The sequence below is a fragment of the Marmota flaviventris genome, chromosome 1, assembly GCF_047511675.1.
Source record: "Marmota flaviventris isolate mMarFla1 chromosome 1, mMarFla1.hap1, whole genome shotgun sequence".
In the NCBI taxonomy this organism is placed as follows: domain Eukaryota; kingdom Metazoa; phylum Chordata; class Mammalia; order Rodentia; family Sciuridae; genus Marmota; species Marmota flaviventris.
In genome coordinates, this window is record NC_092498.1 from 19,494,142 (window position 1) to 19,516,806 (window position 22,665).

At 38.4% G+C, this 22,665-nt stretch overlaps 1 protein-coding gene and 1 long non-coding RNA gene across 7 annotated transcripts in view; one reads left to right on the plus strand and one right to left on the minus strand.

The window, feature by feature from the left end:
- LOC139705688 (uncharacterized) overlaps positions 1-12,782 on the plus strand; it is a 106,580-nt gene extending 93,798 nt beyond the window's left edge. Inside the window, exon 3 of the long non-coding RNA XR_011707500.1 lies at positions 12,587-12,782. This is a non-coding gene — a long non-coding RNA (uncharacterized lncRNA). The remainder of the gene's footprint in view (positions 1-12,586) is intronic.
- Cald1 (caldesmon 1) overlaps positions 1-22,665 on the minus strand; it is a 175,671-nt gene that overhangs the window by 3,815 nt on the left and 149,191 nt on the right. For 4 of the 6 annotated variants that reach the window (XM_027950116.2, XM_071611836.1, XM_071611832.1 and 1 more), the window contains 7 exons: positions 16,873-17,131; positions 14,639-14,779; positions 10,161-10,204; positions 9,635-9,716; positions 7,581-7,718; positions 7,076-7,171; positions 1,692-1,772 (listed from right to left, as the gene is read on the minus strand). In XM_027950116.2, the coding sequence (XP_027805917.2) occupies positions 1,692-1,772; positions 7,076-7,171; positions 7,581-7,718; positions 9,635-9,716; positions 10,161-10,204; positions 14,639-14,779; positions 16,873-17,131 (841 nt within the window). The remainder of the gene's footprint in view (positions 1-1,691; positions 1,773-7,075; positions 7,172-7,580; positions 7,719-9,634; positions 9,717-10,160; positions 10,205-14,638; positions 14,780-16,872; positions 17,132-22,665) is intronic. The other 2 variants (XM_071611834.1, XM_071611837.1) reach the window with 1 other exon arrangement.

The following is a 22,665-nucleotide window of genomic DNA, read 5'->3' on the forward strand; positions in this document are numbered from 1 at the left end:
AGCATGGGAGGAATAGATGAATTCTAGATAGGGCAGAGGGGTGGGAGGGGAAGGGAGCGGGCAGAGGTTAAGAAGGATGGTGGAATGTGATAGACATCATTATCCAAAGTACATGTATGAAGACACAAATTGGTGTCAATATACTTTATATACAACCAGAGATATGAAAAATTGTGCTGTATATGTGTAATAAGCATTGTAATGCATTCCGCTGTCATTTATTTTTTAAAAAAATCAATAAAAAAAGGAACTAATGTAAGAAAATTTAAAACTATACATTTCCTGCTGATTAAGAATACAGGCTCAGGTCAGCTTCACTAGCGATCCAGGTTTTGCTGCTTATTTCTTGTGTGCCTTTAGGAAAGTTACTTAAATTCTCAGTGCCTCATTTTCCTCAGATGTACAATGGGAATGATAATACCACTTACCTCACATGCTGGCTGGAGGATCAAATGGGATAATAACAGCACCTGGTGTAGGGTGGATGCTCCCTCACAGTGGTGTGTAGTGGTGATCATTCCTACCAGGTGCTTTTTATATATTTAGCAATCATTTGGAAATCTGAACTTATTTAAATCATTTTAAGTAGAGAGGCTGGGCTAGTGGGATTTATTGGAATGAAGGAGCAATATATAACCGATAGAGAAGATAAAGTAACATACTCAGGCAGCTGCACCAGACTTAAGAGGGTGCGGAAAATAGGAAAGGGAAAGTAATTCTCTCATTTCAGTGAATCCTAGTGGTTCTCTAGTTGCCTTTGATGTGTTCTTTGGCCTGAGTTTGCTTAAAAAGTGCTTCTGTCCCTAGAGTTCTACATCCACTGAGAAGCAGCCTAATCTTACTCCCTGTTGGTCTCTCTTTAATTTTTCCTCTATTAAAGGAGAAGACTGGATCTGTTTTTTGAAATGGAGAAGGGCTTCAGTTAGGAGTTGAATTAGCTCCTTGTATAACACGGGGCCCTATTTGTAGTCTGAGCGTCCTTTAGATACTGTCCAGAGCCCCTTTTCTGAAGAATGAGCGTTCCCTTTACCCAGAGGATGTCAAAAGTAAAAGAGGCTTTTCTAAGCATTCCTAGCCATTAATTTTCACACGGTAGCACATTTTGCCTTACTTGTGAATATTATTTCAATTCATTGCCATGGCAACCTTGGGCCTGAGGCTGCTGGCAGTGTTTCCTAGAATGGCTCCAAAAAACAGGTCTGGATCTATCTACTCAGGAAAAGAGGCACTTCCCTCTAAGGATCTGCTTTCCCCAAATGACTGTGGCATTGCACTGGGTCCTTGCAAAGATATGTAGACCCCTGTTATCCCATGTGCCCATCTCTGCTAATCTTCCTAAGTACAGCAATGGAACTGTGGGTCAATGATATTTCTCCTTTGACAAAATGTTATATGGCAGGGTTCATTAAGAAAATAAACCTCTAGAGGGATGGAGGGGAAGAGAGGGGGCAGGGGGTTAGCAATGATGGTGGAATGTGATGGACATCATTATCCAAAGAACATGTATGAAGACATGAATTGGTGTGAACATACTTTATATATATATTTTCATACAGAGATATGAAAAATTGTGCTCTATATGTGTAATAAGAATTGTGATGCATTCTTCAGCCATGTAGTTAAAAAATAAAATCAATTTAAAAAAAAGAAAGAAAAGAAACCTCTAAAATACCAGTCCTCTGAGAATTTACCTTAGTGGGGGAAGTGACCTTATCCACAGATTGCTTTTCCCAGAGGTTCCGTTTGCCAGTTACGTCTCCTGGCCTCAAGTCCTAATGCAGAAAGAAGAGAAAGCAGAAGCCTTTGATAGGTAGCCATTTATATTTTCTGACCAGGTCTAAATCAATCACCATATCCATTGTCTTGTTTGGATTAATTTGTTGTTTAGTACACTTGACCCCAGTGAACTCAAGTGGATGGAATTAAAAGGATCACTCACTGTTATTTGATTTTATACAGACCTCAACCTGATTGATGGCATGAGAATGGGCTGGAATGACATACAACATCTGGGTCCTTGTCCTTTACCAAAGATTTACTGTTTATCAAACAGTGAAATTAGAATATAAGCATATTTAAAATAACGTAGCCTACTTCTAACTTTCTATGAAAAGTGAATAGAGCATGGGTTATTTAAAAATAACTTATTTGGGGTTTAATCAGCATTTTCCCCCTTGTAGATTAACTTTCTTTCTTTGTACCCCACCACATCCCCAGCCCTTACTGCTTTAGTGCGTGACTTCTGGTTGCCAACACTGCACTTCTTTGCCTCAGGCCTTTCTCTGGCTGTAGATGCCCACTGCCTGCATAGTTCATATCCCAGGAGCATCTCTCAACCACTGACCAGTGAGCACAGGCACAAGAATGCTTCTCAGACCTCCTCATGCTCTGGGGTAGGAAGTCTTAGAAGCATGTGTTCTCCAGGGTTCCAGGGCTTCCACCAACAGCCCATTCAGTGACTTGCTTAGTAACACAGTCCCTACTGTCTGCTTTCTTCTCCCCATCTCAATCCTTGTAGTATTTTCTTCACCTCCAAAATAAACCCCTTGCACTAGGATCACTGTCTTGGAGTCTAATAGCCCAGATAAAACCTTTTTCTAACTGTACTTTCCTCCCACCAAAAACCCTTTTGTGTTTCCTAGGGGCAAGTGGGTAATTCAGAAGAACCTAGCCCCACAAAAATAAATGTCTATCGCAAATTGTACCCATAAGGGAAGTTGAGAGTCAATGACATATGTAAGTACATGTGGGGATCTTGGGAAGGAAACACTAAAATATGATCTATAACAGTTATAGAGCTTTGAGCCTTTATTTACTGCCTCATAACTAATTTTGTTTGGATGAGGATCCAAAATTCTGTTTCCATTTACTTTTCTTCCAGCATCTGCTTATATTAGTACTTGGCAAAAGGTAGTTTGTAGAAAATAAATGTGTTTTACTGAAATAGTACTGCTTATTTTGGCAAACTCTTTTCTAATTTAAGAAGGCAAAGCTCACAGCAATTGCATTTATCCTTGGACACCGGTCTAACTGAACATATTTCTAATACATAGCATTGAGATCTCAACACTGAAAATGCACTATTAAATGGTACCATGTGAAGCATTTCAGATTTGCCTTAATCTTATTGAATTTCTGGATTTCTGCTGTGGCATAAATTCCTGATATTCTATTAGAGTTATACTTATTTAACTTGGAAACATTAAGCAACAAATCAGGACTTTTTTTTTTTTTAAGAATTTCACTACATTTGCCAATGTAGGTAAAAGTTGCCAAATTGTCTGGAAGACTGTTTTGAAATTTTGCAAAGTATAATTAGGAACATGCTGATGGAAGCTCGGAAAAGTGGCTGTTATCACATTATTTATTTGATTTGTGCGGAACAAATATTTTTCTTTCACATGAAGCTTCTTCTACCTGAGAAAATGGATTGCGTTTTCCTTAAATTCTGCCAGTGAATCTTTGGAGATTACTTAAAGAGTTTAAAGAGTCAGTTTTAAGAAAATATTAGCATCCTTAGATCAAAGGGGAAATATAAATGGAATTACCTGACCAGACTACATTTTAGAGAAAGACACACTCCGGAAGAAGAGGGAGAAATGAAGGCAGGAGAGGCAGGTTTCCAATCAACCAGACCAAAGAGGGAAGAAGAGAAGCCAGCTGAGAAAGACACTGTTGGTGGTTGTGGGTTTTTTTAAACAAAAAGAAAGACAAATTAGCTTTTTAATTACTGTATAACATGCAGTTCAGACACAAAGAATAAGACAAACCAGCCAAAACAGACACTTAGAATTGAATTCCAGTTACAAAATGACACGGAAATCCTCTAAATTCTATGCACAAACAGCTTAAATGTCCCAGTAAGAAATCTGCTATAGGTCAATGTTTAATTTTATATAAATTAATTTTCAGGAATTCCAAATACTATTGAGTTGGCAAACTGTTCTGAGAACATGTAATTCTTAACATCTATGAAAATTATTACTTTTCTACTGGTAGACGATGTTTTTCTCTGCAGTGAGCTTAGAAGTCAACACTTTAATCCTACGATTTACTGTTTTCCTTCCTCTTGGCATTTCCCTGGATGAGGACCATTTGGTTCCATTAATTTCTCGTTGGTTTAGTCCTAATGGCCACATATCTCTATGCAAGCACAAACCTAACTTTCTCCTCCCTCCATCCTACATCAAAGAATAGAAGCAATGAGCTGGCTGTAAACTGTCCCCTCTCCCAAATCAGAAGACAGCTTTATGACTCTCCTAATTGTCCTTGTTTTTAGGAATCTTTTGACATTCTGGGCTCAGGATCAGTCTGGCCTGAGTTAGAATGGTGTCATACTCACAAGTTTTCCATGAAGGACCAAGGTGGAAACACCCAATGGCCAAAGAGGCTTTGGCAGTAAGAAATTAAGGAAAAGAGGGAATCAACAACCTCAAGAGTTCAGCTTTCTATGCTTCAAAGTATACTTTAAGAGTATACTTTAGGATAAAGTATACTCTTAAAAATGAAAATACAGCACAATGGTGTGGGTCAAGCCACACAGATCTTAGCCGCAGGCCAACAGTGTGAGATCCTGTGGATGAGACCAAGATCCTTGATTGAGCTGTTTTTCTAAACCACCTTTCTTGGATTTTTTTTTTTTTGCCTGCCTACGTTTAGGCATCTGTAGGATTCTTCCAACGCTTCCCACACTGCCAAAACTTCACCCTTCTGTTGGAACAATAGTGTCTGGGAAACACATGTCTACTGTACTGAACTCCAAGTCATTTTCTCTCCCAGTGAGAATGCCCTGTTGCTATCCATTCTCTGACATGTTGCTGGGAGGCTAGGTCTAAAATATGGGTCACTATTACTACTACTGGAGCATGCATAAAGCTTAAAGTGGCTTAATAAGTACATAAGACCTAGTATTTTATTTACAACATGAATTACATTTTGATTTCTTCCAATATGGTCCTTATTCAGGAAGCCACCTTGGTCCACAGAATCAAATGTGAAGAAAGAGATCTCTAAAATCATAAGAACTGCCATATTTGTTTTTTTAACCTCTACCTTTCAGGAGGTGGTCTAGCAAATCACTTGCTAAATTGTAGGTAAAGCAGACATTGATTCCATAATTTCCCCATTCTGCCTTTTATTAGGAAGCCATTAGCCAACAATAATCCTAGAAAATGTTGTTGTTATTATTTAGTATGTGGGAACTTTGGCATAGTTATGCCAATTATAATAATAACTGAATTTAATCTTTTAAATCTTTCCATTAGAATGACATACAGATTATGATAAGACTGTAGTTAAATTGCTGATAAACAAGTAGGGATCAAATTTCTGAGAACAAGTTGGCATAGGAAGGAAATAGATCATAAACGCTATAAACCTGAAAAAAATTACCACTTCCTCTATTAATGTGCCATACTCAAAGAGGAAAACATTATCTTTCCCTCCTCATTCCTTTTCTATCTTGAGAGTTCTCCAGGGGGTCTATGAGCTTCTTGAACTTGTAGATGTTGTGTGGGAGAGCTTCCTTACATTTTATTAGGCTTTCAAATGGGTCCATAATTGAAAAAGTTCACTAGTCATTGGCCTGGAATCAGAAGCTTTGTACAAATTGTCATGGTTTGTTTTTTGGAATAATTTATACTCTGTAAGTTATCATGGGTACTGGGAAACTTAAGGCACTAAAGAGCAAATACTTTTGAGATATGTTTTCTTGTGTCCACTGTATCCTTTTACAGGACCTCCTCTCCTATATCTAGCTGTGTTGGTCAATATGTAAAGATTTTCCAATTGCAAATTGGGTTTACACTGTTTATGCTTCTTGTGAACCTTTAGGCAAAGTGTCTTGGGTTGAATAGTAATTAATAGCCTCAAGGAATTGTACTAAGAAGGATATGCAGCTGGGCGTGGTGGCACAAGCCTGCAATCCCAGCAGCTTGGGACGCTGAGGCAGGAGGATTGTGAGTTCAAGGCCAGCCTCAGCAACTTAGTGAGGCCCTAAGCAACTTAGTGAGACCCTGTCTCTAAATGTAAAAAAAAAAAAAAAAAAAAAATTAAAGCTTTGGGGATGTAGTTCCCCTAGGTTCAATCTCCAGTACAAAATAATAATAATAATAATAAAATAAAAAAACAAACATGTCCTTTTTTTTTAATTGGAAAAATATAGAATTTAAATTTAGTGACTTTAGAGATTATATGTGGAGTGGACAGATAAAATTAAATGCTATTGTGGCTCAACACCAGAGACCTGGTATTTAGAAAGTTTCTCTTCTCCTTCTAGAAAGTAGGGTTTATGGTGATTAACTCTGCTTTCTTGGGTACCAACAAAGGTATACAGCCAACCTAACAGAATGCTCAGCAATATACAATAGGGTATTTATATGTAAGGCACTTACCATACACACTCAATGAAGGTTAAAATAAAAATTTTTTAATAATATAGCTACACTTGATAAATGAGAAAATTTTAGATTTTTAAAAATAACACTCATAATCAGTTTTTCTAGTTGCTAAATTTACTGGTTATAGGAAAAAATGGCCCCAAGTTATCTAATTTCCAATTTTTTATGGTTTTCCTTTGCAGGTACTGATAATAAAATGATAGCAATTATTTCAACAACTACCCAAGAACTGCATTTTTATGCCAAGTTATAGAAACTGGGTAAATTAGAAAATATGGGTTCAAAATGGCCAATATACACTCTTTTGGGAATAAGGGTAGAATTCTTCATAACAGAGAAGCAGCCAAAGTAATTTGACATTTTATTTTCAAATTCCTATCTGTAGTTTATAGAATAGAAGCTAAACAATAGACCAGTGAAGGGTCTAAGTTTGAACTGCTCTACATTCTGGCTAAGTCCTCCTCTCGGAGTGGAGAGGTGATGATCTGGCTCCATTGACCCCCTGGGTGATCACGGTAAGGCTGCCCGGGATTGTCCTCCAGGTGCACACCTCCTTGCTTGACACTCAGCAAACAGCAGAAGCGCCTTCTTTCCTAAATCAACAGACCAACTGCCTGTTTCCTGCTGCTGCTGGAAGCCAAGATCACAGAAACTCAGAAAAACCTGCAGCTACTTACAGAAGGTTTGGGAGCAGGTGACTTGTTCCCATCCGGGGTTTTAGTTAGCCATTCGTTGATGCGGCTGGAAACTCCCACCTTCAGGCCAGCAGTTTCCTAGAGTCAATCATCCAAAACATTAAATAAAAAAATAAACTTAACCTGGGAAGGGATCTTGAAGCAACCCCTAAGTACCATTAAGTATTATTTTACAGAACCATAAACCTAAATGATATTGATACTAAAGGAATATCTGCTTTTCTTTCTTGTGTACCTCACGCCATCCCAACCCAAAGAGTTAGCAAGTAACCTCAAGCATTTTACTTAGAGGTCTATGGCCAGGTCTTGTACACAGGATCGTTTCCTGAGTACATTTGCCCTAAACTTGCTTTTATGGTCATTGCAAAACAAAGTAAAAATTGCACCTTTACCAGTGCTTTTATTACCAACTAGTGTGACTTCTAAAACAAAATGAGGGGAAAAAATCCACTCCTCTAAACTTAAAAGACAAAAATCACACACTTACCTTATTTGGTGTGCCTGATGCAGTCGGGGACGAGAACACATTCCCTTTCTCCCACATGCTCTTGATATTGCGTACCCCTTCAGCAGGAACAGGAAGATCAGAGGCTGCTGGCTTGATAGGTTTTGCAGTTTTTGTTCCCTGAAATGGTTGAATTATCTTTAGGATTGGTGCTGAGAAGCTTGTCCTTGTAAAATTACAGAAAGCTGATCTTTCTCAACAGGATCATTTAAAAATTTCATTGTGTATACACCTTCACCAAAAATAAGTCATGATTTCTGTTGTAAAAGTGTACTCTGGGCTGATTCCATGGTAGTGGATTATCAGAACTTATTAACATTAGTGTTACTAAAGTTGATATACAACCCCCCACTGCTAAATTTGACTGGCTTAAAAAAATTAAAACAAAAACAAAACTGTACTCTGAAGACATAATAGCCCCCAAAATAAACTGTAAGAGCTTTCAAAAATGAAATATGCTTTCTAATGGGGTATTATTTATTTTTAAGGTAATATCTAACTTTTTAAATTCAATAGATATATTTTAAATCTTTACTATGGGCAGGCAACTTTGCTAAGTTCTGAGTAAAAGAGGGTATTCAAGTATGCTTGAAAGGTGGGCAAAAGTCTCTCTGTAAGCTTCAGCGGGCTTAGGTTTCAATAGAAAGATGGTAACTAGTTACAAGTGTTTCTTTCACATTGTGGAAAGTGCAATGAGAAATAATAAGTACTATAAAGCCTGGCAAAAGGGGACAGAATACTGAACATGGTTTGTTTGGGGGCATAAACAGACTACTCTGACCTGGCAAATGACTCAGAAGTAGTAAAGGGAACAAGAGGAACAAATTCTATTCTATGCCAAGGTAACAGCATGTGCATATATTCTGGAGCAGGGAAGTGCTTCAAGACTGAAAGACTGAGATATTATAGCATGATGAATACACTGGAAGGAGGAAAGAATGGTTGTGAGTAAGGGAGATATGCATTTGAGATACTTTTCCTCTGGTCTTGCTCTGTGACTTGTGGTCAAGATGGTCAATTATAATGAGTGGCGCCCCTAGGGGCCATGTCTTAAAAAATGATTTTTGCCAGTCTCTGCAAAGTCTGAAGTCTGTCTCGATTTCATTAGACTTATTAGTGCCAAGACCAACTGAACCACAGAAAATTGCTGTCTGCAATTTGTCTTATATTTAGTGGACATTAATCTTATGAGTAAAAATCACATCTCAAGTGTTAGGACTTGATTATTCATTTGACAAACCAGAGCTCTCCATTTCTTATTTCCTCTTATCATTTGTTTGCAAACTATCTTATAGGCATCTCCATTCAAGGGTACAAAGAAGATGAGAAAAAACAAACTAATGTAATTACTTCATTGCAGACACTCTGATTCAGAAGGAGGCTAAAAGCATTGACTGAAGTCTACATAAAGAGAACAAACTAGAGACGTACCTTAGTCAATGAGAAATACACATTATTTCCAAATACAGTAAAACCTCCAGGTCAATCAGATTCAAGTAAGATAGAACCTACAAAACTATTGTCCTTCAAACTTGAGCTGGCTATAATCTTTACATTATCTTATACTATTACTTTATTTAATAGTAAGACATTTTATAAACAAAAGAGGATTAAGCAAAATTGTAAGGGACCTAGTTAAATCAAATACAAGGAACATATTGCATAAAGAATTAAGGATAGTGAAGAACACCTGTGAACATCTACATAATATATTAATTACCAATAAACTCACTCATTAAAAGAATAATACTCAGAACATTCAGGCTGAAAGTAGTGAGCAGTAATCTATTTAAAACTCTTCTGTAACTATTATATTTTATAACTTTATTTATATTTTATATTTATCTTTATTACTGTATTTCTCCATAACTTGTGCAAAGTAGAGTAAAGCATCATTAACACCTCAGTGGATCCTGGACTTCTTTATTCTCCTGAGTGTTTCTGTGATCTTCTAGGGCATCAGAGCCTATTTCTGTTCAACAGCACCACAACAAAACTATCAATACCTCCTGTTAATATTGAAGGCCAATTCTCACCTCAATTGCACTTGTGTATTGCTCCAGCCTGCTGTCTATCTTGGAGACTACTGCAGCTTGATGAGCTGTTTTGACACCACTGCTAAATAAATAAAAATATGAGAGAATATAAATGTGATGGTGTACACCTGTAATGCCAGTGATTCAGGAGGCCTCGACAGGAAGATTGCAAGTTCAAGGCCAGCCTCAGCAATGTAGCAAGACCCTCAGCTACTTAGTGCCACTATGTCCCAAAACAAAAACAAAAAATAAGAAGGACTGGGGATGTAGCTCAGTGGTAAAGCACTCCTGGATTCAATCCCTAATCTCTCTCTCTCTCTCTCTCTCTCTCACACACACACACACTATATATATATATATATATATATATATATATATATATATATATATAGATATAGATATAGATATAGATATGGATATAGATGGATTTGATTTATCTAATTAGATCCACCAATCTTCATTCATGGGATAGAAGAATATTTCCATGTATATAATAGCTAGTTATTCTCAATTGAACCATATTTACCTTTTCTGCACAGACTTGTTCAAAAATTCTGCTCGTTCTTCTATCTAGGAATTGAAAAAGAAAATAAATCCTGTTAATATTTTTAACCCATGCTACTATTGTTCTTGAGCCTGGTGAATAAAAATACCAAAGAATGTATAAAGGTATTAGGACAATATTGCAGCAGCTCAGCTGGGGGAAAATACAAATAAGGCATTTGATGGAGATTTGGGAGGTGAAGGTAGGATCGGCAAAGGATAGTGAAAATAAGTAGAGAAATACAAAGTGTGGGAAGCAAGTTAAAAATCAGATGATAAAAATGCTTCTAAAATATTATAATGACTGTCAAATTAATTACTCATACGTTAAAATCCAAACTCTCATGTTTGGATTTGCATTTGGAAGTGAGGCTCTTTGGAAGTCATTAGGTCATGAAGTTGGAGCCCTAAGGAATGGGATCAGTGCCCTTATAAGGGAAGACATGAGAGCTTGCTTACTCTGTCTGTTCTTTGGCCATCTTGAAGAAGGAAGGAGCCTCACCAGAACCCAACAATGCTGGCATCGAACTCAAAAATCCCAGTCTCGAAACTGAGAAATAAATGTTTGTTGTTTAAGCCACCCACTCTATAGTAATTTTCTAGTCTAAACTGATTGAGATGAGGGACATTCAACCACATCAGCCTAGGGTAGGTAACTATCGTCCAGATGGTTCTGAGGCTGACCTGGACAGGGTAGAACACAAAACTTTTCAGCACATGTGTGCTTTGGAACAGGCAGTCATACATCAAGAGATTTGCACTACTTGCTAATATTGATGGACAATTGGTAGCAGAGAATATCTCTAGTCTGGAGTTGGGTACCACATGGAGTCAACAAATATTTATTGATTTATAAAGAATGTATGAATTTAAGTGATAAAGTTTCAATGACGTACAATGTTGATTTAGTAGCAAAAAGAAGTTTGTAGCTTAAAAAGAAAGAAAGACAGACCATTGAACAGCCCATTTAGCATATATAAACCAGTTTATGGGGTTTTGTTATGGCAATCTGAGCAGACTAAGAGACAAGGACTCATTCTTTTAAGAAGCATACAAATTTAATAGGGAAGAATATAAAGTCAAAAAACCAATGGTAGGTACCCTATTAAAGATAAGAACAAAATGGTATGTCTAAGGCAAGCAAGTATCTGGGGGGAGTTGCAGAAGGCTTCTCAGTAGTTTTCACAGTTTCATGACTGAATCTATGAAAGTGAGAATGGAAGTGCAGGTTCGAGGGGAAAGGACAGTTTTAACAAAGCAAATTCATGTTCAAGGAGTTGGGGTAGGCAGGGAGGTGGAACTGAAGAACTCATGGTGGTGGCAGAGCTGAGACTGAAGGATCCTTCCAGCTTAGGGAGCATCCTTCTCACTTTGGCCATCATAGTTATTCACATCCAAGGTGCTCAGAATCCCACCTCCTGTTTCTGGAATAGCTCATCCAGCTTGACTCATTGCATTTTGTTGGGACTTACCATCCTATGGATGCCCTCTTTTTGGGAAAATGCCCTAACTTAATGGCTGAAAGGAATGAAACAATGTGTATGGAATTTGTAAATTAAATGTTCTATTGAATGTCTGACCAGTTAACCAGGGAAATTTCTCTGAAGACCACGAGGTGGCAGTGTTGTCTTGAGAAGAGATTATAAATAGACAATCAAGGTTTAGAAAATTGATACTATTCCATGCTTCACTATCAATACATGAAAACAGTAATAATTATACAAACCTTTAAATTAAATTAATTTAAAGTTTATTCTTTGCTTGTTTTACCTATAAAAATTACTCACTGATAATATAATTTAACAATGAGAGACCAGTTTCCGAGCTTCTCAGACAACAGAAGTCATGAGAAATTAACAAAATACATTTTTTGATAATATTTAATAATATCAAATATTTTATATTATTTGATAATATCAAATAGCAATGTGCCTGTCCCTGTATGAAGAAATTAAAAAATGTCTTTTTTTTTTTTTTTAACATCTTCTCTAGTTGATTGCTTACACATGCTTCTTTACCAGAGGGAGTTGATAAAGGGATTCCGGAGAGGGCTAGATGAAATGGAAAGCCAGGTGTGGGGTTGAGGGAAAGACCAGGAATAAGGAAGTCGAGGCATTTGGCCAACAGGAGCTAATCACAGAAGAGAAACAAGAGTTGTAGTTTCTCTGGAAAACAGAGCAGGATCTGGAAGCCTACAGAACCACTGGTTTCTTCACGTTATCAAGACTATTCAGGGAAAGCTCAGCTGGAGTGGGATCTTAAAGAAGGTAGAAAGACAGAGTATAGTTTTCCTCCTTGGTTGAGCCAGGAACAAAAGACCCAGACTGGGAGCAGGTTGGACTCCGGGGACTGTACAGACAGAGATAGGCAGAAATGACGAAGTTGTTTACTTTCTCCTTTTTCTCCTAGAGCCTGGCCTGCAATCCATGGCCCATTTGCCCAGTGGGAATAATGCAATCTGTGTTTTTTGCCTAGCTCCCAAGATAAGAATAATTTTTTACATTGTTAAATGGAAAAAATCCAAAGAAGAATGATATTTTTTACCATAAGAAAACTATGAAATTCAAATTTCAGTGCTGATAAATAAAGCTGTCTACCACACGAAGCCTCTCTCTACTCCTTCTGCTTTGCTGAGGTCTCAATGATTAGCATTTGGTTCCCTCTGCAATTCTTGAATTGTTTCCTGTGAGTCAGTCAGTCACGTTAGCATCACAGGGCCTGCAACTTGCTTCATACTGCTCTTTTTCAATGGTGTACAGCACACATGAGGTATATGACAAATACCAAGTACTAAATACAAAATTCCTCTGTGGCTTAATTAGGATTTTTCCCTGAAACAGACCTCAAGATGAGAGTTCCAATACAAATATTGTTATGTATTTCTTAAAGTAAGGGATACATCTGAGAAATGTGCTGTCATTAGGTGATTTCATTATTATGTGAACATAATAGAGTATACTTACAAAAACAAGACAGCTATGATGTAAGTAGGTGATATAATTTTATGGGACCACCACTGAACATCCAGTCTATTATTGGCCAAAATGTCATGGTATGTTGCATGATTATGGTCAATTTGGGACCCAGATGGACAAGGAACCAGACCATCATAAAGACTAAGCGAAGTTATTTGAAGATAAAATATTCTGATTTTCATCTGAAGAAGTAATAACTATAAAATGTAAGTAACTGGTTTTCATCGTTTTTGAGTGCTACATCACATGATCTCATCGAACACCCTCAACCACTGGAGCCTGGCTATAATTGTATGCTGTCTTTGCTTCTTATTGATACTTTGTAACCTAGCTAGGCTGATGGAAAATGAGGATAGAATAAAAATGTAAAATTTTCACCCAAGATTCATTCATTCTTTGATCTATTCCTTTAACAAATATTTATTAGTATCTTCATTATGCAAGGCACTGTGCTAGGTGCTCAATTAAATGTTAACCCTCAAAGCAAAAGATACATGACATTGATTATAAGCAACAGACAGTGCTTTCCTGAGTCTGCTGTCCTTTTCCCTACATCAACCATTCCATCATCTCTCTGGCTCAGCCCCTTCCCTTCTCTAGGAAGCACTTCTGTCATACAGAAACTCCGCTCCATGAGGGCAAGAGTAGGACCAAACTCGTCCTGGCAAAGGACCCTATCCAAGTCGCATTTCATCTCTTCCCATGATAACAGCTCTGAAATGTGAAAGGTGCCATTTCTGGTAGCCCTTCTTTTAAAGATGATGAAGCTAGCGTGCAAAGCAGCATAAGCCCTTTTCAAACTTCAGATGCTCTAAAAGCTCATTTTATAAAGTTCAAATGTTCCATTTTCAATCGCTCAAAGCAATGAGGTACACAGAGAATGGATCAATGAAATTGAGAATCATCAAATGTTACCTTAATGTATATCAAAGTGCCACATTAACAACAGATACAAATCTCACCTCTTTCTTTCCTTTCCAAATGTTATAAACAAGAGAAGCTGGGAAATAGCTGAAAGGGGCGGGGGGCTGTGTTCAAGATCCTCCAAATTTCATATGTTGAGCTCTAATCCCCAGTGTGCTGGTGTTGCAAGGCAGGGAAGTGGCCAGGTCATGAGGATGAGCCCTCATGAATGGGATTAGTGCTCACAAGAGATGGAGGGGGCACCACTGGCCCTCCATCTGTTCCACCCAGTGAGAAGGCAATGAGGAGTCGCCATCTGGGAGGCCCAGGCCTTCGCCAGCTGCTGAATCTACTGGCACCTTGACTTGGACTTGCCAGTTTCCAGAACTGCGAGCCAGACATTTCTGTTGTTCCTAAATTACCCAGTCCAAGGCCTCCTCTTACAGCAGCCTGAACAGAGGATGGCAAAGAGAGAAATGAAGCAAGGGAAGGCTTTCATGGTCCATGACTAAACGGGGGCCTAGAGCCAGGCTTCTGTTGGAAGAGGAATACTCTACGAAGGTTTTCTAGGGGAGAGAAATACCTTGAGAGATGAGCCTTTAGGAGTGAAGCACTTGAACGGCTTCTTGTCGTCTGACAAGCCATCTTCCGGCATCTTCTGGCGTTTCTCAGCAGCTTCTGCCCTTCGCCTCTCAATCTCCTCCTTTAGCCTCCTCTTCTCTTCCTAAGAAAGAAAGAACAAATAACAAGGACTTCATGGCCGGCTTCAGGGGAAGGGGAAGAGTGTTCTGGGAGAAAGAACACCAGCCAAGGCAACAGACTCCCCCTCCAGCAACTGTATGTCCTTTGCCATGTTATTTATCTGTTGTATGTTTCAGTTTCTTCATCTGAAAAATAGAGAGGATTCCTAGTAGACACTAAACATCTGCTACTTAAAATGCAGACATTAATGCTCAGTATGGTCGATTCCCTTAATGGGATGCATTAGCCTTACTATCCTGTAAGTCATTTAATACTGACTCTTCATTTCTGTATAAGTACAACAAACACAAATATCCTTCCCATCTATTTCCTAGAAGATTTGTTAAAAACGAGAACATTTATGCAAAAAATTTAATAAATCCATGGTACTATGTTAACCAAATTGCACAAGAGTTGGTTTTAGGGTTGCCCCTGGTCTCAACTGAATACATTTACATTTTAGCCCTCTGTTTAGTTATTGATTATGCATTATTTTAGATGGTTTGACAAAACTGAAATGATGTCCATATTGAGACTTAGTGGTGAAATTACAGATGTTTACAACCTGACTCATGAACCCCTCTATGCCTCTATTCCTGGCTGAGAACACTCAGTTCTGTCCTTTATTAGGCAAAAAATTCAGAGCTCTGATCAAGTTGCCTGTCTTGTGTGAATGATTTCTTGAGGGATTTAGGCAGTCTTTTGTCGTTTTCAAACCATGAAATCATTATCACTGGTATTCTCAAGCAAAGACTGATGTCTGTCTAGCAGAGGATGTTACAGAAGGATCCAATGCTTTGCTTTGGTAGAAATTTAGACTAAAATAACCCTCCAAGTGTAATCCAGTTCTAAGAGGTCATGATTTCCCTTTGTTTTCCTGATACTCTCCTCTTCTAAGCAACATAGTAATAATGGTAAGAATAATGATAACTACCACTTTTTGGGTTCCTATTTGGGGCCGGCCAGGCACTGTGAAGACAATGATCTATTTAGTCATCAGGAAAATCTTTCCAAGTAGATATTATTTCACAGATAAAACAAGACAGAGTCATCTAGCAATTCTCCCAAGGTCCCAGCTTGTTAAGTGGCAGAGTTAGGATACAAGTTCAGGTATGTCTGATTATAAAACTCTACCATCACAAATACTTTCCAATCAAAGTTTCTTTACTTATTCAAAGTTGACCTTGGAATGTTTTATCCAAACTTTTCACATAGTTTAGGAAAACTATGTGAATAGAATTCATGTCAGAAAGTCATTGAAATATTTTCTGCATATTTTGAAGGATGAGAGATCATTATCTCAAAAAGTTTTAGGCTTAAGAGTTGAAAAAGTGGGATCCCAGCTACTACTGATTCTACCACTTATCAGTCAAGAATCTTCAAAGAAGTCACTCAAACTATTTGGTTCCTGATTTCTTTGTTCATAAAATGGGAACATACCCCAGGATCAAAAGAAAGAATGTATTTTGTAAACTGTAGCAATATAATTATATATAATATATGTATATGTAGCAATATAATAATATAATTGTAGCTGGGTAAGCATTTTTTCATATGTTGGGCTAAAGTTTTCTTCATTGCAACTTTAACTGTTATTTCTGTCTAAAGGATGGAACAAATTCATCTGTTCATAATGACAGGGCTCTTGTAGTAGTATCAGGCACTGTACTGGGTCCTGGGTACACAGCAGTGAGTAGATTAGATACTGACCCTGCCTATTTACTATTTTCTAATCTACTTTAAGAAATCTTCTCTACAAAAACTTTTCAAGTATTAGGAAACAACTAACGAGTAACTTAATTCTTGTACCTAGTTTGCATCTGAGTTTTCTCCCCGTTCTTTATTGAGAAGCAAAATAGGACAGGGGCTAATTAGAAGGCACATGGGACTTGGAGAAAAATTACAAAAATTGTGCCTCAGTTTCCTGATCTGATAAGTGGGGATTGGTACCCACATGATAGAGTTCTAATGCGAACTGGCTAAACTCACAGTCTACAGGTTAGAGACCCTCGCCCGGCGCACAGCACAGCGAGGCTGACTGCGCACTTGAACCCGGGGCCGCTCGGCGCCTCCTACCTCCTCTCTGGCCTTGCGGTCGGCTTCCTCCTGCTTCCTCTTCTGCTCTTCCTCCTCCAGGACCTTCCTTCGCTCCTCTCTCTTTTTCTTCAGCTCCTCCAGCTCCAAGGCCGCCTCCTGCTGCTTCTGTTTGAGCTTTTCGAACTCTTCGCTCTCCGTCTCCCCGCGCCGGCGGCGGAGCTCCTCCAGCCTCTTGCCGGCTTCCACCTGCGGGGCGCCCTCGGCCTCCCCGACGGCCCGCGCTCCGGGGCGGCTGGGGCTGCAGGGGACGGAGGGGGGTTAAGGCTTCAGCCCTGCAGCCTCCGCGGAAGGAGCGGGCGTCTGCAGGCTCTGCACCCCAGGCCAGATCTCCATGCCCATCATTTTAGACCCTGGATCCCCACTCCAGAGTGTAGTAGGGGTCTGCCAGGAACGGCGAGGGCTGAGCCAGGGCCCCTAATGCGCCACTTCTCCTTGACTTCCTCAGCTGCAGAGTGGGAGCAAATATGTATTGTTGGTGGGAGTGTAAAGTGGTGCAGTTGCTATGGAATGCAGTACAGGAGTTCCTCAAAATATTAAAAATAGGATACCCTATGTATATATTCAGAGGAACTGACAGCAGGGACTTGAGATGGTACATCCCTACTCAGAGCAGCATTATTCACAAGAGCCAAGAAAGGGAAGCAACTCAATGGAGAAGCAAAATGTGGTCTATCTATTTGGTGGAATATTATTCAGCCTTTAAAAGGAAAGAAAATTCTGATACACTTTTCAACTGGATGAACTTGAGGACATTTTGCGAAATGAAATATGCCAGTTATAAATACCATATGGTTTTACTTCTATAAAGGATCTAAAATAAGCAAATTAATAGAAATAGAAAAAAGAAGAGTGGTTACCTGGGACTAGGAGGAAAGGGGAAAGAGGAGGTGTTTAAAGGGTGTAGAGTTTAGGTTCAGCAAGAGGAAATAATTTTGGAGATCTATATTGAGAATATACTGAATGTTAAGTATCAGATTGCACACTTAACAGGGGCTAATAAAATGGCAAAAAATTTTTACTACAATTAAAAATACACGACCCAGGGCTGGGGATGTGGCTCAAGCAGTGCACGCTCGCCTGGCATGCGTGCGGCCTGGGTTCGATCCTCAGCATCAGATGCAAACAAAGATGTTGTGTCCGCAGAAAACTAAAAAATAAATATTAAAAATTCTCTCTCTCTCTCTCTCAAAAAAAAAAAAATACATGACCTATTCTATAGCATGAAAAAAATGGGGAAATACATTGATTCTGTTGCCTCAGTGGGTTACTCTTTGGGTCCCATGGGATTATTTACTATTTAAATGTTGATTTATCCACTGTTGTAAATACTAGTTGTTCCTAGAAAGGAAGGCCTGTACTCCATGACTATTAGAATAAGTTTGAAATTTAGGAGTGGCTTAAATAAATTCCCGGTAACCTTGGATCTGCCTGGAATCACAGATCAAGAGAGAGGACAGAAGAGTTCAGGAACCAGAGACAGGAAAAAATGGTTGAACTCAGGGTTGGCACTGAAGCAAATACATCCACCTATGTACAGCTCTGCCTGGAGCATGCTAAAGCGGCTTTCTGGCAGATGAATTGACCCATTGTCTCTTGATTGAGCTAAATATAATAATACATGTCTATTTTTACAGAGCTGCTCCAAGAAAATTCTTAATGGCATACATTTCCCCGTGGCTTCAATTTGTGTATTTTCTACCCTCTTTGACCCCAATACAACTGTAATATTCCTTAACAGGATTTAGCTCTGATATGAAATGGTTAGAGTGGTTTCTTAAATGTCATTTATAACAAATTTATAAACCCTTTTCTTGTTCATTATCTTATTTAACAGTCACAATAAATGGAAAGTTGGCAGGTTAGGTTTATTATCCCTAATCTATGAATAAGTGCATCATAGATGAAGGAGAAAATGATTTACCCACCCAAAGGTTTGGTAGCTAAAATTTGTTAAGCTATGACTGAATTATAATGTTTCTCTACCAATTATACTCTATTTTTCACTATACTATAATTATATCTGAGGTTAAATTTGATCTGTTATAAAATGATGAATCAGCTGAAATAGAACAAGTTCGTCTCCTCTACCTCTCACTTGGCACTTTGGGGGCAGTCTGTAAGTGATGTGTCCTATCTCAGAGTCTCTAGAATTTCTAGTCCAAACCTACCCACCTTCCATACCTGAGTCACACAATGCTTTATCAGACAGCACAGCTTATAAAACAGGAAGAAGATGGGACTGAAATTGAAACTTGAATTTTCCTTTGGAATTAAGGAGGACCCACAGGAATTTCATGACAGAACTGGAAACATGTTAAGGCTAAAGATAGAATGCTATCCTGAATCCTGTGTGAAAGTTTAATTCAGAACTAGCATTCTTTTTTTAAAAAAAATATTTTTATTAGTTGTTGATGAATTTTTGTTTTAACCTATTTGTATGTGGTGCTGAGAATCAAACCCCGGGCGTCACACATGCTAGGCAAATGCTCTGCCGCTGAGCCACAACCCCAGCCCCAGAACTAGCATTCTTAATATTTTACAAGGATCACAGGAAAAGATGGAACAACATCATGGGCAACTACTGACTCTGAGCTCCTTTATATAAATTTGCTCTGTAACCGAGTTGGACTACTGCTGACTTTGGCACATGTTAGTACTCACAGGAGAACTTCCATGAAACACTCTGTTTTCACTAAAGCAGAATCCACATAGATTGGATTCTGTTGGGACTTTATTTAGGAGAATTTAGCAGTGAGCTTGAAGGGGCTTGTTACAGGTACTCTTAATTGAAAGACAAGGATGTTGCATGTCTACTATTTAAACTCTAATTAACAAATATTAAGAAGATCTATACCTAGGTAGCCCATCCCTGATAACTTGGTCTAGGAACGAAAGAATCACCACTATATAATATCATTTATTCTGTGTAAAGGGTGGCACAAATGAAGGGAAGGGAGAGGGGATGGGAATAAGAAAGACAGTAGAATGAATCAGACATAACTTTCCTGTGTTCATATATGAATACGCAGCTAGTGTAATTCCACATCGTGAACAACTACAAGAATGGGATCCTAATTAGAATAAGTTATTCTCAATGTATGTATAATATGTAAAAATATACACTACTGTCATATGTATCTAAAAAGAACAAATAAAAAAGAATAAAAAGAGTGGCACAGTATTTCTAGCTATGGAGCAAGAGGATAAATAAAAAACAAATGGGTTAAAGGTACACATTATACAATACTGATCTTATTTTGTGCACCTCATGTTTTTAAACACTGAGGTAGTTCTGACTCTATCATGGCCTCAGAATGTTTTCCTATCTGCAGACCAAAAGATCAATTTAGTATTTTGTAACTGGCATTTTAAAAATGGAAGAGAAAATATCAGAGTACATGGCATGGAGAAAAAAAGCACCATTTCCTGACAGACTTGTTTCAGTTATAAATATTCACGTGTGTAGTGGGTCATGCTACAAAATTTGTTCTTTTCTATGGATCGAGGTGAAAAAGTTTAAAAATGTTATTCTAGTTTCTTGACTGTTAAAGATAAACTCTTTTATTTTGAATTCAAACAAGTTTAGAGGGTCTTTTAAACTTAACGTTGCTCTTTCAGAGTCTTACAGATTCACAGGCCTGCGACGCCTCTCTCAGTTCATTAAGGTCTTTCCATCTTTGCTTAGAAACTCTCTCCTAACCATATTACTGTGCAGGGGCTGGACTAGGCAACGTGCCTAATGGAAACATCTCTGGGTACCACTAGGTGGCGCTCAGTCTTCATTTTGGACAATCAAAAGGTCCATCATTGGGGACTAATTAAGTAAAATCATAATGCCTCATCCAGTGAACTCTAACACCACGAATGTAGGTTCATACTTTTTGGTATAGGAAGCTAGCTATACTACATTGTTTTGCAAGGTGCAAGACTCATTTAAAACATATCTTTATAATTATATTCACATGTAGACATATGTGTGTCTGTACATATGTGTGTCTATCTTGAGTGCTGTAAAAAATATCTGGAAAAATGCTACTGATAATCAGGAAAAAAACCTTTAATTCTCACCTTAAAAAAAGAAAACCAAAACAAACCCTGGTCAAAAGAAGAGCAAGACTTTGGCCACTTCATCTCTACCTATGTGTGCTGTAGGCTCTCGGCATGGAAACGTCTTCCATAACGTTCTCTCTCCTATCTTTGGCTTCTTTAGGTTTAACTCAGCATGAACATGAGGCCTTTGGCCACTGGGAACACAGCTTGTTTTCATTTAAGCGAGGAGAGATGAAGCTTTTACTACCTTCCTTGCTTCTCATTTTATACAATGTGGAGCAAAACCAGGCTTCTCTGCTTCTGTTAGCATCACCTCCTAGCTGGCATGAAAGTTTGTGGACAATGGTAGATGAGCAAACAAGAATAACATGAGGACAATCTGTTCCCTTAATTTTTTTTTTTTTTGTCTGCCCAAAGAAGGAAAATCTAAGGTCTGAGTCACATTCAAGCATTCTTAACGCTTGTTGCCATCTCTTGTGACTTTTCTTCTCTTGGAATTATCCAGCTCTTTAGATCTCCACACAATGGGCATGCTAATTATTAATTTGGGCTTTGACTGAAGCCCCTGGGCAAGTTTGCTAAAGGTTAACCAAACTTCTTTCTAGACACAGATTTTTTTTTTGAACATTGTTTCTCTTGACAAAAGTCAAGAGAAAAAAGACAAAAGTCCAAAGAAAAAACTTTTACTTACAAAACATATTTGACAATCAAGTAATAAAAATATAATGATATTAAGTCATAGTCATGGCTTTTCATGAGTGTGACACTCCAGTAGCACTTTAAACCATTAAACTACAGCTAGTGCAGCAAGTTTTGGATTCAGTTTACCAGGTTTTCTATGAATTTCCAATAACTTAATTATCATATTGACTCCCTTCCCAAGTTCCAAGTAGTGTCTATAAAGTTTATCTTTCTTTTTTCCTCCTAGTTGTCTTTAGGTCTCTTATGCATACCTTTATCCTGAGTATTCTAGGCTCATAAATGTAACGAGGTTTCTACTCAGACTGTTAAATAGAAAAAAAATGTTCTGGGGGCACTTAGGTTTACACACCTTAGCCTCTTAGCTGAGCCTGGAATGTCCATTGCTAGTAGTCTAACCCTTCTGAATGTTACAAAGACTTTGATGTAAGAAGCAAGTCTAACTTGTATATAATACCTCCTTGTTGATTTTCTTATTTGAAGTGCTCAGAAAAGCAAGGTCTACAGGTAGGCTGCTGCCAAAGACCAGCCACATGGAAATCCACACCATAGAAACCCCAAACTCTTTTGCAGCACATCTGGCCTGGCAGCCAGGGATATAACAGAGGTTGGGATTTGGCACAAGTGATTGGAGGAATGTGTGTGTGATGCAGCAGAGAATCTCTGCACCTGAGTTCTTCTACAAAACTGATGGACGGATCTGTGTTTACCTGTACCAAGAAGTGAGGGTTCACCTGCATATACGGGTCTGTTCTGTCCTATAATTCAGTTGCCTGGATTTTCAATATGATAGGGAGGCAATGTGTGAGGAGAGGGAAGCTATACCGGACTTTTCCAGACTGTTTGAAATGGAGCAGCAGTTCCATGCCCTCGCCCTCTTAGAGATTCCCAAAGCAAATGAACATTCAGGGATTTGACAATGTGACTTAGTTTCCCAAGTATTTGTCTATAAAACAATCTGAGCTTTGTGTAACATTTAAACCCTTAAAAAATGAATTCATGAAAATGGTACTGAGAAGGGTC